We start from the raw sequence: 16,227 nt of genomic DNA on the forward strand, positions 1-16,227 counted from the left end.
TCGCCTTCCTTTGTATTTCTTTTCATTAATTCCCTTGATATTCTGGACCTTTTGTTCTTCCAGGTGAATTTTGTTGTTATATTTTCTAGCTCTACAAAATAATTTTTTTGTCAGTTTTATTGGTAAGGCACTGAGTAAGTAAATTAGTTTAGGTAGCATTGTCATTTTTACTGTATTAGCTCAGGCCCACCCATGAGCACCTTATGTTTTTCCAGTCATTTAGCTCTGACTCTTTGTTTGAAAAGTGTTTTGTAATTGTGTTCATATAGTTCCAGGGTTTGTCTTGGCAGATAGACTTCCATTTATTTTATAATATCTACAATAACTTTTGAATGAAATTTCTCTTTCTATTTCTTCTTGTTGGACTTTGTTAGTGATATATAGAAATACTGATGATTATATGTGGGTTTATTTTATAACCTGCAACTTTGCTGAAGCTGTTTATTATTTCAAGTTGTTTTTTACTTGATTCTCAAGAATTCTCTAAGTATACCATCATATCATCTGCAATGAGTGATAGCTTTGTTTCTTCTTTGCTTCTAATAACTTCAATTTCTTTTTCTTCTTTTATAGCTAAAGCTAAGATTTCTAGTACAGAGCACTGAATAACAGTGGTGATAATGTACATCCTTGTTTCACCCCTAATCTTATTGGAAATGTTTCTAGCCTATCTCCATTGCATGTAATGCTTGCTGATGGTTTTAGATAGATGCTAGTTTTCATTTTAAGGAAGACTCCATTTATTCCTATGCTCTCTAGTGTTTTTAATAGGATTGGGTGTTGTAGTTTGTCAAAAGCTTTTTCTGCATCTATCAAGATAATCATATGATTACTGTTAGTTTTGTTGTTGATATGGTCAATTATGCTGATAATATTGAACCAGCCCTGCATTCCTGGTATAAATCCTAGTGGACTAGTGTATTATCCTTGTGATAAGTTGCTGCAGTCTCTTTGCTAATATTTTATTTAAAATTTTTGCATCTATATTCATTAGGGAAATTGGTCTATAATTTTCTTTCTCTGTTGAGGTCAACCACTAGTATAATTTTGCTGTATGTTTTTTCCTGTAATTACTTTAATTTGTCCTCTAAGAACGTGGATGTTATATCACCTGGTGTATATATGTTTAGTAATGATATTACTTCATTATCTACATTACCTTTTAGCAGGATTTAGTTTACTTCTTTATCTCTTTTGATTAGATCTTTTTCCTTTTGCTTTTTCTGAGATCAGGATTGCTACCCCTGCTTTTCTTTTACTTTAGCTGAAGTATAATATCTTCTCTTCTAGCCTTTTACCTTTACTCTGTGTGTATCCCTCCGCTTCAAATGTGTTTCTTGTAAACAGCATATTGTAGGATTATGGTTTTTAATCCACTCTGCTACCCACTTCTGTTTTATGGGAGAGTTCATCCTCTTCACAATTAGTTTTACTCTCTGTGTCTTTGTTTCCATCCTATTTTCTCCCCTTTTTATGCTTTTCTATCTCCTTTCTCCCTTTCTGTCCTCACTAGAATTTTGCTTTTGACCACTGCCTCCCTTAATCTGCCTTCCCTTCTATCAACCCCCTGGCTTTTCCTCCCCTTTTCCCTTACTACTTCTTCCTTCCTTTCTCTCCACCCATCCCTTTTCTTTCCCCTTTCCCCTCCTACTTCCTATAGGGTAAATTAGATTTTTATACTGGAGTATTTTGTTCCCTCTTTGAGCCAAATCTGATGAAAGTTATCTCCCTCCCTTCTTTCCCTGTACTGTAATAGGTCTTTGTGCCTCTTCATGTGATGTAGTTTCCCCTTTTCTGCCTCCTGCTTTTCCCAGTACAGTCCTTTTTCACTACTTAAGATTTATCATCACATGAAAATCAACTTACACCAATGCCCTCTGTCTATGTATACCCCTTTTTAATGTTTTAATTAGGATACAGTTCTCAAGAGTTAGAAGTATCTTCCCATGTTGGGTTGTAAATAGTTTGCCCTATGGAATAATGTGTTGGTTTTTTTTTTTCTTTCCTGTTTACCTTTTTATATCTATCTTGAGTCTTGTATTTGAAGCTCAAATTTTCTGTTGAGCTCTGGTCTTTTCATCAGGAAGGTTTGGAAGTCACCTGTCACTGAATGTCCCATCTCCTCCTCTAAAAGATTATGCTCAGTTTTGCTGGGTAGTTGCTCCTTGGTTATAATCCAAGCTCCTTTGCCTTAACAGAATATTATATTCTAAGACCTCTGATCTTTTTTTCTCTTTCTTTTTTTTTAAATTTATTTAATATATTTAGTTTTCAGCATTGATTTTCACAAGAGGTTGAATTACAAATTTTCTCCCTATTTCTACCCTCCCCCCCACTCCAAGATGGCGTATATTCTGGTTGCCCTGTTCTCCAGTCAGCGCTCCCCTCTGTCACCCCACTCCCCTCCTATCCCCTTTTCCCTTCCTTTCTTGTAGGGCAAGATAAATTTCTACACCCCATTGTCTGTGTATCTTATTTTCTGGTTGCATGCAAAAACATTTTTTTGTTGTTTTTGAACATCTGTTTTTAAAACTTTGAGTTCCAAATTCTCTCCCCTCTTCCCTTCCCACCCACCCTCCCTAAGAAGTCAAGCAATTCAACATAGGCCACATGCATGTCATTATGTATAACCCTTCCACAATACTCATGTTGTGAAAGACTCACTATATTTTGCTCCTTCCTAACCTATTCCCCTTTATTGAATTTTCTTCCTTGGCCCTGTCCCCTTTTGAAAGTGTTTTTTTTTTTTTATTACCTCCACCCCCATCTGCCCTCCCTTCTATCATCCCTCCTTTTTTTATTTTCTTCCTCCTTGTTTCCTGTGGGGTAAGATACCCAAATGAGTATGTATGGTATTCCGTCCTCAGGTCAAATCTGATGAGAGCAAGATTAACTCATTCCTCCTCACCTGCCTTCTCTTCTCTTCCTACAGAACTGCTTTTTCTTGCCACTTTTATGCCAGATAATTTACCCCATTCTATTTCTCCCTGTCTCCCTCTCTCAATATATTCCTATTCCTCTCTCATCCCTTAATTTGATTTTATTTCTTTTAGATATCTTCCCTTTATCTTCAACTCACCCTGTGCGCGCGCGCTCTCTCTCTCTCTCTCTCTCTCTCTCTCTCTCTCTCTCTATATATATATATATATATATAGACATAGATATATACATACACACTCACACACACACACACACACACACACACACACACACACACACACACATATATATATATGCATGCATATTCCCTTCAGCTACCCTAATACTGAGGTCTCATGAATCATACACATCATCTTTCCATGTAGGAATGTAAACAAAACAGTTCAGCTTTAGTAAGTCCCTTGTGATTTCTTTTTCTTGATTACCTTTTCATGCTTCTCTTGATTCTTGTGTTTGAAAGTCAGATTTTCTATTCAGCTCTGGTCTTTTCACTGAGAAAACTTGAAAGTCATCTATTTTATTGAAAGTCCATATTTTGCTTTGGAGCTTTACACTCAGTTTTGCTGGGTAGGTGATTCTTGGTTTTAATCCTCTCTCCATTGACCTCCGGAATATCGTATTCCAAGCCCTCCGATCTCTTAATGTAGAAGCTGCTAGATCTTGGATTATTCTGATTGTGTTTCCACAATACTCAAATTGTTTCTTTCTGGCTGCTTGCAGTATTTTCTCCTTGATCTGGGAGCTCTGGAATTTGGTGACAGTATTCCTATGAGATTTCTTTTTGGGATCTATTTGAGGAGGCAATTGATGGATTCTTTCAATTTCTATTTTGCCCTGTGGCTCTAGAATATCAGGGCAGTTCTCCTTGATAATTTCTTGAAAGATGTTATCTAGGCTCTTTTTTCGATCATGGCTTTCAGGTAGTCCAGTAATTTTTAAATTATCTCTCCTGGATCTATTTTCCAGGTCAGTGGTTTTTCCAAGGAGATATTTCACATTGTCCTCCATTTTTTAATTCCTTTGGTTCTGTTTTATAATATCTTGATTTCTCATCAAGTCACTAGCTTCCACTTGCTCCAATCTAATTTTTAAGGTAGTATTTTCTTCAGTGGTCTTTTGGACCTCCTTTTCCATTTGGCTAATTCTGCCTTTCAAGGCATTCTTCTCCTCATTGGCTTTTTGGAGCTCTTTTGCCATTTGAGTTAGTCTATTTTTTAAGGTGTTGTTTTCTTCAGTGTATTTTTCAGTATATTTTTGGGTCTCCTTTAGCAAGTCATTGACTTGTTTTTCATGGTTTTCTTGCATCCTTCTCATTTCTCTTCCCAATTTTTCCTCTACTTCTCTAACTTGCTTTTCCAAATCCTTTTTGAGCTGTTCCATGGCCTGAGACTAGTTCCTGTTTTTCTTGGAGGCTTTTGTTGTAGGCTCTTTGACTTTGTTGACTTCTTCTGGATGTATGTTTTGGTCTTCTTTGTCACCAAAGAAAGATTCCAAAGTCTAAGACTGAATCTGGGTGCGTTTTCGCTGCCTGGCCATGTTCCCAGCCAACTGACTTGACCCTTGAGTTTTTCAGCAGGGTATGACTGCTTGTAGAGTTAAGAAACTATGTTCCAAGCTTGGGGGGATGCGCCAGCTCTGCCACAGCAGCACTGCTCCTTCCCCAAGAATCCCCAAGAACCCCCAACCCGTACTGGACTTAGATCTTCAGCAGGCTCTGCACTCCTGCTCTGATCTGCCACTTAATTCCTCCCACCAGGTGGGCCTGGGGCCGGAGGCAACTGCAGCTGTAGTTCTGTAGCTGCTCCACCTCTGCTGCCCCGAACCCTGAACTCCTTCCACTCCTGCAGCTTTTCCCACTAACCTTCTGTGTTGTCTTTGGTGTTTGTGGGTTGAGAAGTCTGGTAACTGCTGCAGCTCACTGATTCAGGGCGCTAGGGCACGTTCTGCCCGGCTCCTGGTCTGGTTGATCCGCGCCGCCCACACTGGACTCTGCTCCGCTCTGCTCCCAGCTCCGTGCGGGATAGAACTCACCCAGAGACCATCCAGGCTCTCCTGGGCTGGAGCCCTGCTTCCCTCTGCTGTTTTGTGCGTTCTGCAGTTCTCGAATTGGTTCAGAGCTATTTTTTATAGGTTTTTGGAGTGACTCGACGGGGAGCTCACGCTAGTTCCTGCTTTCCAGCCACAATCTAGAGCTCTGATCTTTTAATATAGAAGTTGTAAGGTCCTGTGTAATCCTGACTGTAGTTCCAGGACATTTAAATTGTTTCTTTCTGGCTACTTGCAATATTTTCTCCTTGTATTGGTAATTCTAGAATTTGGCTACGCTATTTATTGGTGTTTTTCATTTGGTGTTTTTCATTTGGGATCTCTTTCAGGACCGTGATAGGTGGATTCTTTAGATGACTAATTTACCCTCTGGTTCTAGGACCTCAGGGCAGTTTTCCTTGATGATTTCTTGAAAGATGCTGACCAGGCTCTTCTTTTGATGTTGGCTTTCAGGTAGACCTAGGGAGTTTCCTTAAACTTATAAATAGTATATCTAAAACCATCAGCAAATATTATCTATAATGGGCAAGCTGGAAACCTTTCTTATAAGATTAGGGTGAATTAGGGATGTCCATTATCAACAGCATTACTCAGTATTATACTAGAAATGCTAGCTGTAGCAAGAGAAGAAAAAAAAATTGAAGGAATTAGAATAGTCAGTGAAGAAACAAAACTGTCACCCTTTGCTGATGGCATGATGGTATATGTTAGAGTCCTAGAGAATCAACTACAAAGCTAGTTCATATAATTGACTTAAGCAAAGTTATAGGATACAAAGTAAACCCACATAAATTAACCAACATTTCTGTATTTTACCAACAAAATCCGGCAAGGAGAGATAGAATGAGAAATTCCATTTAAATTAATTGCAGACGATAACAACGTACTCAGGACTCTACCTGTCAAGACAAACCAGGAACTTTATGAAAATGATTACAAAGCACTTACTACATAAATATAGATATAAGTAAATGAGAAATATTTATTGTTCATCAGTAGGCTGAGCCAGTACAATAAAAATGACAATTTTATCTAAATCAATTTCCTTAATCCAGTTCCATACCACTCAAACTACACCCTCCCCCCCCCCCCATTTTTATTGGCGCCAGAAAATGATGATAAAATTTATCTGGTAGAACAAAAGGGCAAGAATATCAAGGGCATTGATGAAAAAAAACTATTCAGGGTTTCACAACTAAGATGCACAGTAAATTGTTTAATGTCTATGACTTTCTTGGTGTGCTCTTTATGATGAAATTATTTAATGTTAGGTAATAATTATATACTTAGCCCTAAATGGCCAAACCAGATTGTGATTGTTTAACACATAGCATATCTGCCAGCAACCCAAATATTCTCAACTTTTGATTTTTCCATATTTGGGGATCCCCTTTACATGCTCAGAATTCATTGAAATCTTTATGGTTCCCTAGACTTCAGTAAAGCCATTTTGTTTTAGATATCCCTTACCTAATCTTCTACTCTTCCCCCCACTCCCTCCCCTCAGCTTTATGAATGCTGTTACCTCTTTAGTAATTTGTGCTTCTTGAAGACAGAAAGGGGTCAAAATTAATGATACATGTTCTGTCCTTTGACTACCCAGAACACGTGCTATTTTCCTTAGGTTGCTGCAAGCTTAATGTTAATAAAGATTGTAATATGTGTATCAGCTTTGAAAGTAGTCTCTATTGGTAAGGATCAGTAACGAGGGAAAATGTGCTCTGAATTCTTGTTAATACTGCAGTAGTAGTTGTTACTTGATGAGACTTGAGTATTACTACCTTAGGCTAAATTGCCTGGGGCCACTGCTGATGGGAATTCACTTCTTAGTAGGAAGAGCTGTGGACCAAACTAGTCCCAGTTTAAGCTTAAGGGTGCATTTGGGAATGTGGTACTTTGGAATAACCATTTCTTTTATTTCATTTAACTTTTTGTATTCCTCATTAGTTGAAGAAATGTTGTATTATTCTTATCACCAAACACATTTCTTATTAGGCACCTACACCTAGGCCAGTGTTACTCTAACCAACCAGTGTAGAATCACTGCTGGAGGGTGTCCTAGAAGTGAGGCGTACTTTTAGCACTTTACTGTTCCCTTTTACCTCCTCACTCTCTGCAAAGGTACATCTTACATGCAAAACTATGATATGCGGAGAGTTGTAGGATTTTACAAATCCTTTTTTTAGTTTGAGTAGGCTTGGAAATGTCATCAGCAGTTTATCATTCTTTATCCAGTGATAGTACATAGAGCACTAGACTTGGAGTCAGGAAGACCTGAGTTCAAATCTAGCCTCAGATATTTACTAGTCATGTGACCCTGGGCAAGTCACTTTAATTTTTCTCTGCTTCCATTTTCTTGTCTGTAAAGGGGGGATGATAATATAGCAGATATTTCCCAGAGTTGTGAGTGTAAAATGAGATAATATTTGCAAAGTGCTTTGCCAACCTTAAAGCATTGTATTATTAGTTAGTATTATATTCATAAAGCAATTTGGGAATATTAAGATGGTATATAACTGCTAGCTATTGTTGTCAACATCATTATTAGTGGTAACAATATTGTTACCACCATCATTAGTTACAGGCAGTCATTTTTTAAATGTTTGTCGTTTTTAGTATGGGGTTCGATAATTAATGGTCTATCACAAAAGATGAAATAGATTTTGATTACACAAAATTAAGAGCCTTTTGTATTAACACTACCATTTCTAATTTAAGAGAAGCTTTCAACTGGGGAAAATCTTTTCATGAGATCTCTCTGATGAAATAAAGGTAACTAACAGAAACGTATAAGACTTGAGAGCCATGTCCAAAAGAATAAGTGGTCGAAGGATACAAACAAACATTTCTCAAAAGAATTGCCAACTATTAATTAACCATATGAGAGATTACATACACTCCAAGTATCTAATATTAAGTCCATATAATACTTCACAGCCAAGAAATTGACAAAGATGATGACATAAGACAGGACTTGTCCATATTGGAGTGGTAATGAAAAGATAGGTCTATTACTAAAATTTTTGAGGAGCTGTGAACTTTTCCAACCATTGTGGAAAGAAATTTGTAATTAGATTATGAAATTGGACAAAGTTTTCATATCTTTGACCCAGAGAACCCACTGCTAGTTAGTCATATATCCTAGGCAGGTGAAAGACAAATAGAAATGTCTAGTATTTAATGAAATATTCAGAGCAAAGAATTGGATCCCAAGTAGATTCCTATTGATTGAAGAGTAAACAAATTTTGGGACAAGATTACAATGGAATATTACTGAATCATAAGAAATGAATATGAAGAGTTATAAGTGTTGGGATACTTTATATCAACTTATTTAGAGAGAAGTAGGTAGAACCAGGCAAACAGTGTACACAATATAAGCAACAGTATATATTGAAAGACAAAAACCTCCTGAAACAAATCATTGGCTTTGAGGATGATTGGCCCTGAAAAATAGATGAGAAAATGCATTTTCCTTTCTTGGTAGGACTTGGGACTATAGTTGTTGAATATTACCCATACTTTCAGACTCAGATGACACATTGGTTAGTTTTGCTTAACTTTTTTTCCCTCTCAATACAAATGAAGCACTTCTTTCTAAGGTGTGGCTTTTTAGGTATTTTAGATGGGAGGGATACATTCATTAATGAAGATGATGAAAGACAAAAGTTAAAAATTAAAAAGAAAGAGTTTTTATTTATAGCATAAACATTTTCATTGGGTACCAAGGTTAACGTATGTTGTTTAACTTTTTTTTTTTTTTTTAAGGTTGGGCTCATGTTGTTTGTGCCCTGTATATTCCTGAGGTTCAGTTTGCCAACGTTTCTACAATGGAACCTATTGTATTGCAGTCTGTTCCACATGATCGTTATAATAAGGTACAGTATGTTTAATTATATGAATTGAGTTTATAATTCTTTTTCCAATAATTTAATAACTTTTGGTTTTAAAATTGTGGAGTGCTTATTGGAAAAAAATGTTCCAGTTCCTTGACTGAAAAGTTTGAATTTTCCAGTGGACACCTAGATAAAAAACTAGATCTCTTCTGAGGGGAGCCATATTTCCATGTGGCCTAAAATCCCTAAAGTATATATCCCTGGCTCAGAATTTTTCAGCTGACTGAACATCAAAGTACTGCTACCCTGATATACTTAAAGATCTTATCTAGTCTCATTTTCCCTATTCCCCTCAGCCATGTACACTTGAAAACATAATTTTTTTTTCAATTTTCAGTGAAGCAGCATTATTTTCTCTCCTTCCTCTATCTCACCCTAGTCTTAAAGAAAAGAAGCAAAACAAAACTCTTGTACCAAATATGCACAATTAAACAAAACAAATTTCTATGTTTTCTGTGTCTAAAAATGTATATCTCAATCTGCATTTTGATAAAAGAGGTCAATTTTTTTATATAGTTTATTTTTAGGGGAAAGAGTAAATTCAGAAATATTTTGAAATGGTGCTAGTAATTAGTGGCTCATAAGGTTTTCAAGCATGCCTAAGGATAGACTTCCTGTAACATCTGTTTTTGCTGGACTAATAAAATGTAAGCTACTTGAAGATAGAGATTGTTTTTAGCTCCACCTTAATTTAAACTCCACAACATTCTTAACTCTTGAATCCCTTGTTCTCTTGTCCTCTTGCTGCTTGTTGCTTCTCAAACTCAGTCCTGGAGTATTTGTACCTATCCACCTCCTCTCCTGAATCCTATCTGTAGAAAGTTAAACACAATGCTAATTAGATATAGTATAAGTTCATGTTAATCCATTTTTAACTGGGCCATCACTCCAGTATTACTCCTACCTAATTGCCTGTCTCAATCCCCGTGGAAGTTTTTCTTATCCTTTTCTTCTTTCTCCAGGCATGCAACCCCTATTCCTAGTTGAGGATTTTATCCAGCAACTTATAAGGAAAATTGAGGTCATTCTCTGTAACCTCCTCTTCTCCATTTTTGAGTGTTTCATGGCACTTTGGCATCATTCTTCACTGTCTCCCCACCTTACTTTCTACCAATGTAGTATCGCCCTTCTTGCCAAAGCCAAACCTCTCTTTGATTTTCCTTTTGTCTTTTCCAGAAAATGGCTTCCCTTAATCATCATATTTCACTCTGATTGCCCATCTTTCTGTATTTCCTGGTTTCATCCATGCTGCCTTCAATCATGCTCAGTTTCCCACATCCTTAAAAAACCATCACTAGACCTTACAGTCCCTTCGAGCTCTCAATAGTGTTCTCCCGTCCCTCATGCAAAATCCTGGAAAAAGCTGTCGTCTGCAAAGTTACCAGTGATGTCTTAATTACCAGATCTGGTGGATTTGATTTTGTTTTCAAAACTCATACTTTTTGACCTGTCTGTTGCATTTGACTTTTTTGTCCACACTTTACTCATGGAACCATTCCCGTCTCTGGGTTTTCTCCTCCTACTGTTCTGGCTACTTTTTCTCATTATCCTTTCCCAGCTCATCCATATCACACTGCCTAATTGTGGGTATATCCGCAGACTCAGTCCTAGCTCCTCTTCTCTCTCTATGTTCTTGATGACCTCATTAACTCCCCTGAGTTTAGTTTTTAGCTCTACCTTTGGTCTATATATCTGTTTCTGCTCAAATCAATGTATCTATTCTTTGCCTGTTTTCTGAGTTCCTTTTGCACATCACCAGTTATTGATGGGATGTTTCAAATTGAATGTCCTGGAACCATCAGAAACTCAACACATCTAGAGACAGAATTTATGTTTTAAAAATTCAGTTTTATTTTTATTTTCAAATTGTCTCCCTCCTTCTTCTACCCCTACTCAATGAGAAAGCAAGAAAAACAGTCCTTTACAACTATGTATCATCATACAAAATGCATTTCTTGCTTTAGCTATATACAGAAAAAAAAAAGTATGCTTCATTTTGGACTGTGAGTTTGTCTTTCTGTCTGGAGATGGATAGTATATTTTATCACCAGTCCTTTGGAATTATGGTTGGTCATTCTGTTGAACAGGAACTTATCTTTTACCACCAACCTACACCCATTCACTATTTTTACTGAGATCACCCATAGTTATTTTATTCTTCTAGAATTGTAACCTCAACTTTAGCCTCTACTCCTCACTTTTTTTCACCCCTCCATTGTAGTCATTTGCCTAATCTTGCCTTTTTTGTCTTCATAATAACTCTTGCATCTGCACCCTTCTCTAAGTTCTCAACCAACATAGTTCAGGCCTTCATCAGTTCTTACCTCTCAATTCAACTATTGTGGCGTCGTCCTAATTGGTCTCCCAGCCTCGAGCCTCTTCCTACTTCGATCCATCTATCCATCACACAGCTGCCAAATTCATTTTCTTTAAGTGCAGATCTGATCATGTTATTCTACTCAGCATGCTTCAGTGGCTTTCTCTTGCCTCTAGGAAGAAATATATGGTGGTAGCCAGGCTATCATGCTTGAACGAGACTGACCCTATATTGTTGAGCCATCCATTTTTGACCTGGCGTACCTGAGGCAACAGTTTGCAAGGTATGCAAGGCTTAGTGTAAAACAAGTAAATACCTTTTTCAAAATGTGCTCATTATATTCTTTCCAAGACCATATCCCCATGTCTTGTTCCTTAAGCCTGTTTTTTTTTGTTCCTCTTCGTACCTCATTGGTTGACTCGCTGCTTTATTCTTGCCAGTAACTGGAACCCATGCCTAATACCTGGTGCTTTCCTTCTGGGTATAAATAATCTTCCTCTGTGCTCAACCTACTGCACCAGGAACTGCATAATTCCCAAACCTGAGCCTAAATAAATTTATTGCTTGTTCTGATTCCAGCAGTGTTGGTATCTGTTCTTCTGTACCTCCTCTGACTCTTTGCTGCCTGTCAATCAACAGCTCTCTTTAGTTTACTTCTTTTCACAGACTACACTCAGTTTAGCCACATTGATAGAAGTGTCTGTTCGTCACACATGAAGTCCATCTCCTGTCTTTGTCCTGTCTTTGTGCCTTTTGCTTATTCTAGAATGTACTTCCTCTTCTTCTATGTCTCCTAGAAATCCTTACTTCTTTGAGGACAGTTCCAAGTACCACCTTCTACAGGAAGACTTTTCCTCATCTCCCCAACTTCTCAGGCTTTCCCTGTCTTGTATTTTGCTGTTTTTTGTTTATTTTGTATGTACATTAAAAAAAATCTTTTTTCTTTTTATCCCTAGCACCTAGTATAATGCATGACTCATAGGAAATACATAGTTAATGCTTATTGATTGGTTATTTGATTGGGTTGAGCTTTCCAAATCTCAGACACCTTTCTTTGGTCTTTCTCTCTTGTCTATTTGAGCTTTGATCTCCACCTTTGTGAGTACTGACTGTCACCATACCCTACGTCAGCTAAGATGGACATGATCAGCACAGAGCAGATTTTCACCATAACAAGTACTAGGATCATAGATTGAGAGCAAGGGACCTTACAGGTCATCCTTTACATTTTCTTCATTTTATAGTTAAACACACTGAAGCCCAGAGAGATGAACATATTGCCTGTTGTCAGAGAGGTAATGAATGAGTGACAAGAACCTGGATTTTAACATAAATCTTTTGACTCCAAATCCAGTATTAATTTTCCTCTCTACCATGCTTCCTCTGAATAACATAGAAAAGTTTTTCTGTCACCTAAAATAACCTGAAAACCTCCCACAGATTCATTAGGATGTTGATTTTTGTAACATGCCAATGAAAGTAATTATATTTTTATTCAACTTAACTTTCACGTGATTCGAAATTTAGTAACTAGCAGGAAAAGCAAATGTTTAGATTTATAAGCAAAATAAAAAATGATTATACCTAAAATTCTAAGCTCACATTACTGAAAATTTATTTTTTGAGGAGTGTTTATTAGCTTTTGATAAAATAGCAAATGCCTAGTCTTATTTTCATGTCTGCTTTGATTTCTTTATTTCTGGAAATTTTTTCTGCAGAATTTCTTGCTGTTATTACTTTTTTTTAGTGATTGCAATCAGTTTGTATATTGATCTGATACATTTTCTTCATTTTGCATTGTTTCCTTTAATTCTCACCGTATTTCTTTTTATCTTACATATTCACAATTTTTATGGTACAATAATATTCCAAGTGCCCATGGCACTTCTAGATTTTTTTTTTTTGCTAAGTCATTGTAGTTTTATAGTTACTCACCTCATCATTTACATAACTGTTGTACCTAATTCTTTTGACTGTTCTAGAATTCTGTGTCTTGTTAGTTACACAGAAGACTTCACTTAAGAAAGCAGCAATACCAGTAGGGTAATTATCAGAAGGGTCTATTTTATCCCCCAGCAAGTTAGAGTATTTGCAGGGTTGATGGTAATAAGTGAGTTAGCAAAAAGAAAAAGAATAGTAGGACTAGAATTTGAAAGTTAATATGAAACTCACAGATCTTTCATACCAACAGCTCTTAACATGGGGCCTGTAATCTTTTTTTTTTTGAACAGATGTTTTGATAACTACATTTCAATATAAATGACTTCTTTGTAATCTTATTCATTTAATTTTATTAAAGCAGTATTCTGAGAGGAGACCCCATAAGCTTCATTCTTCTTCTAAAGAGATCCATGATGCAAAAAATGTTGAGTCCCTGATCTGTTGCCAGAAAAACTTTTTTCACATTAGATTCACTTTGAGAATATAGAAAATTGGGTACTTTGATTATTTAAAGATAATTATATCCATGTATATTGCTTTGGCTGCTAAAAAATTTTGGGTTGAAGTCTCTGCTCCACCATTTAAAAACTTTCTGAATTTGCCAAGTTACTTAAGTCCTTCGTTTCCTCATGTGTGAAATGGGGATAATAGTGCTTGCATTATTTAACTCATAAGGTTGTTGAAATACTAAATATCAGTACTTAGTTTTGTAGCTCTAACGCACTATGTAAATGTGTTATGAATGTAATAAAGGATGTCGTTAGCAGACAAAGTGGAATTCTAGGAGAGGCATTCTTGGTTGGCTGCTAATCATTTAGCACACATGCATAAGCTGTTTTTCTAAAGTAAAATAATGAGAACCTTATATAGACCAAGATCTAAAGTTAGAGATATTTTTCTTTAGAAAGTAATGCAACTTGAAATGATATAAATGGAACCTAATTTCCTTACAGAATGATACATAATAAAGGCTTACCTTTCTAATCAATTTTAATAGACATAATCACTATTAAATATACCTGTGATTTGTAAAATCGATTTAGCAAAAGTTTTTAAAGCACCTAATATGTGTAGAGCACTGCTAGGTGCTGGAGGTACAAAAACAAAATTTTCTCTGATCCTAAGGCATTTTTATATTTTAGGAGTAATACAATAAGGAGACCATGTAGTGTGGTAGAAAGAACACTAGCTTTGGAATTAAGAGGACTTTGGTTCAAATCCTTCCTCAAACTAATTGCCTGTGTTTTCATTGGTTGTGTCCCTGGTTCTGTTTCCTTGTGAGAGGTTTGGACTAGTTGACCCCTAAGGTTCCTTCCAGGTCTTAATCTATGATGTTATATAAATGAGTAGATCCATGCAAAATAATTGTGAGAGGGAGCGAATACTTATACTAGGGGTAAGGTGGGGGTCCAGAAAAGGCTTCTTAAAGAAAGTGGCCTCTGAGCTGTACTTTGAAGAACAATAGGGGTCCTACCAGGTGGAATGGAGGACAGAGCATGTCAGACACTTTAAACAGAAATTTAAAGTGAGGAGGTGCCATATTAATGCTTAATAATCTCCGTAATACTATCTTCAGATGCTTTTCTAAAGCCCAGAGAAAATGATTCTTGCTTTGTGTATATCATTTCCTAGAATACAGATAATCAAAATTACCTTCTGGTAAGTCTCTTTTAGAAGTGTGGAGCAGAGTACTGATGAGTCGTATCATACCATGGTATAAAGTGGAATAGATGCAGCAGTTATTGTCTACCTCAAATGAATCTGTTTGAGGAATATTTACCAATTATGGTCCAGACTCTTGTTGAAATATTTTGCTGCAGTTTTGCATTGTCATTTTCTTTTTTCTTTAAAAAGACTTGCTACATTTGTGATGAACAAGGAAGAGAGAGCAAAGCTGCTACAGGTGCTTGCATGACATGTAATAAGCATGGATGTCGACAAGCTTTCCATGTAACCTGGTAAGTTATTTTACATTAAAATTTTTGAAGTACATAGAAGTAAGGAAGTGAATTTATGGGGAAAAAAAAGATAAGTTTGATAATAAAAATTATTCACAGTAAGTGTTACAGGTGGATTTTATAGCTATACTATTTGTGTAAAAATTATTATTATTATTTTATTGCATTTTTGAGTGTTTAGGTAGGTAGTTTTGGGCTCAGGTACTCAATTTCTTGTCTGCATCTAGCTTCCAGTTACCAATCTAAACACCCCAAAGCTACAAAAATATGTTTGAAAGATGTGAAGTCTGAAATGTCACACACACAGAAGGTACTTAATAAAAGCCATATATTTTTCAGGATGATTTTCTAAAAACCTAAAATTATTACTAAATATAAATGCCATGTAAAATAAAATATGGTTTAAAAATAGAATTTGTAGACTAGAGATAGTACTTGAGGAAATATCCAAAGTGGGATTAGGAGGGAAGTTAAGATGGTATTTTTGGATTGGTGCCAACAGATAATATATCACTGCATCATGGAATGTCAGTGCATTCTGTGATGGCCATTTCTAGTTGTTGATTTCTAGGGCATTTCATTGGAGACCTCTTTCACAGTTAACATTGATAATGAACCAGAGAGACTTCCATTCCCCTTTTTGTTTGATGACAGAAATATTAAATTTTTCACCTAGTTATATTATGATCTATTCATATCTCCATCTTTTCTATGAAAGTATGATTGTCAGATGCTTCGGTTAAGTTTATCAAAACTTAAGTAAACTGTATCTGAAGTAGGGGTTTTTAATCTACTGTCCATGAACTTTTTTTTTAAATTTTGATAACAATTTAAGTATAATTTCTTTTGTAATGTAATTTTTGTACATTTAAAAACATTGTTTTGAGAAATAGGTCCTTTGGCTTCTTCAGATTTCAAAAAGAGCCTATGACATAGAAAAGGTTGAGAACCTTTCTAATTGAAAGCATTCTACTGATTTACTAGTGTAGCATTGCTGTCAGAAAAAGTCATGAGTTCAGTCTGTTCATTTTTTCCACCTTTTTAAAAATTAAATTTATTTTTATTTTTCAACATTCACTTCCATAAGATTTTGAGTTCCAAACTTTCTCCACATCTCTCCCCTTCTTCC

The 16,227-nt window shown here is 36.1% G+C and overlaps 1 protein-coding gene across 5 annotated transcripts in view; it reads left to right on the plus strand.

Moving 5' to 3' along the window:
• Positions 1 to 16,227, plus strand: part of MLLT10 (MLLT10 histone lysine methyltransferase DOT1L cofactor) — a 227,670-nt gene that overhangs the window by 63,197 nt on the left and 148,246 nt on the right. For all 5 annotated transcript variants that reach the window (XM_036759451.1, XM_036759452.1, XM_036759454.1 and 2 more), the window contains exons 5-6: positions 8,755 to 8,864; positions 14,995 to 15,098. In XM_036759451.1, coding sequence (XP_036615346.1) covers positions 8,755 to 8,864; positions 14,995 to 15,098 — 214 coding nt within the window. The remainder of the gene's footprint in view (positions 1 to 8,754; positions 8,865 to 14,994; positions 15,099 to 16,227) is intronic.

The sequence above is a fragment of the Trichosurus vulpecula genome, chromosome 5 (genome assembly GCF_011100635.1).
Source record: "Trichosurus vulpecula isolate mTriVul1 chromosome 5, mTriVul1.pri, whole genome shotgun sequence".
Taxonomy (NCBI): Eukaryota; Metazoa; Chordata; class Mammalia; order Diprotodontia; family Phalangeridae; genus Trichosurus; species Trichosurus vulpecula.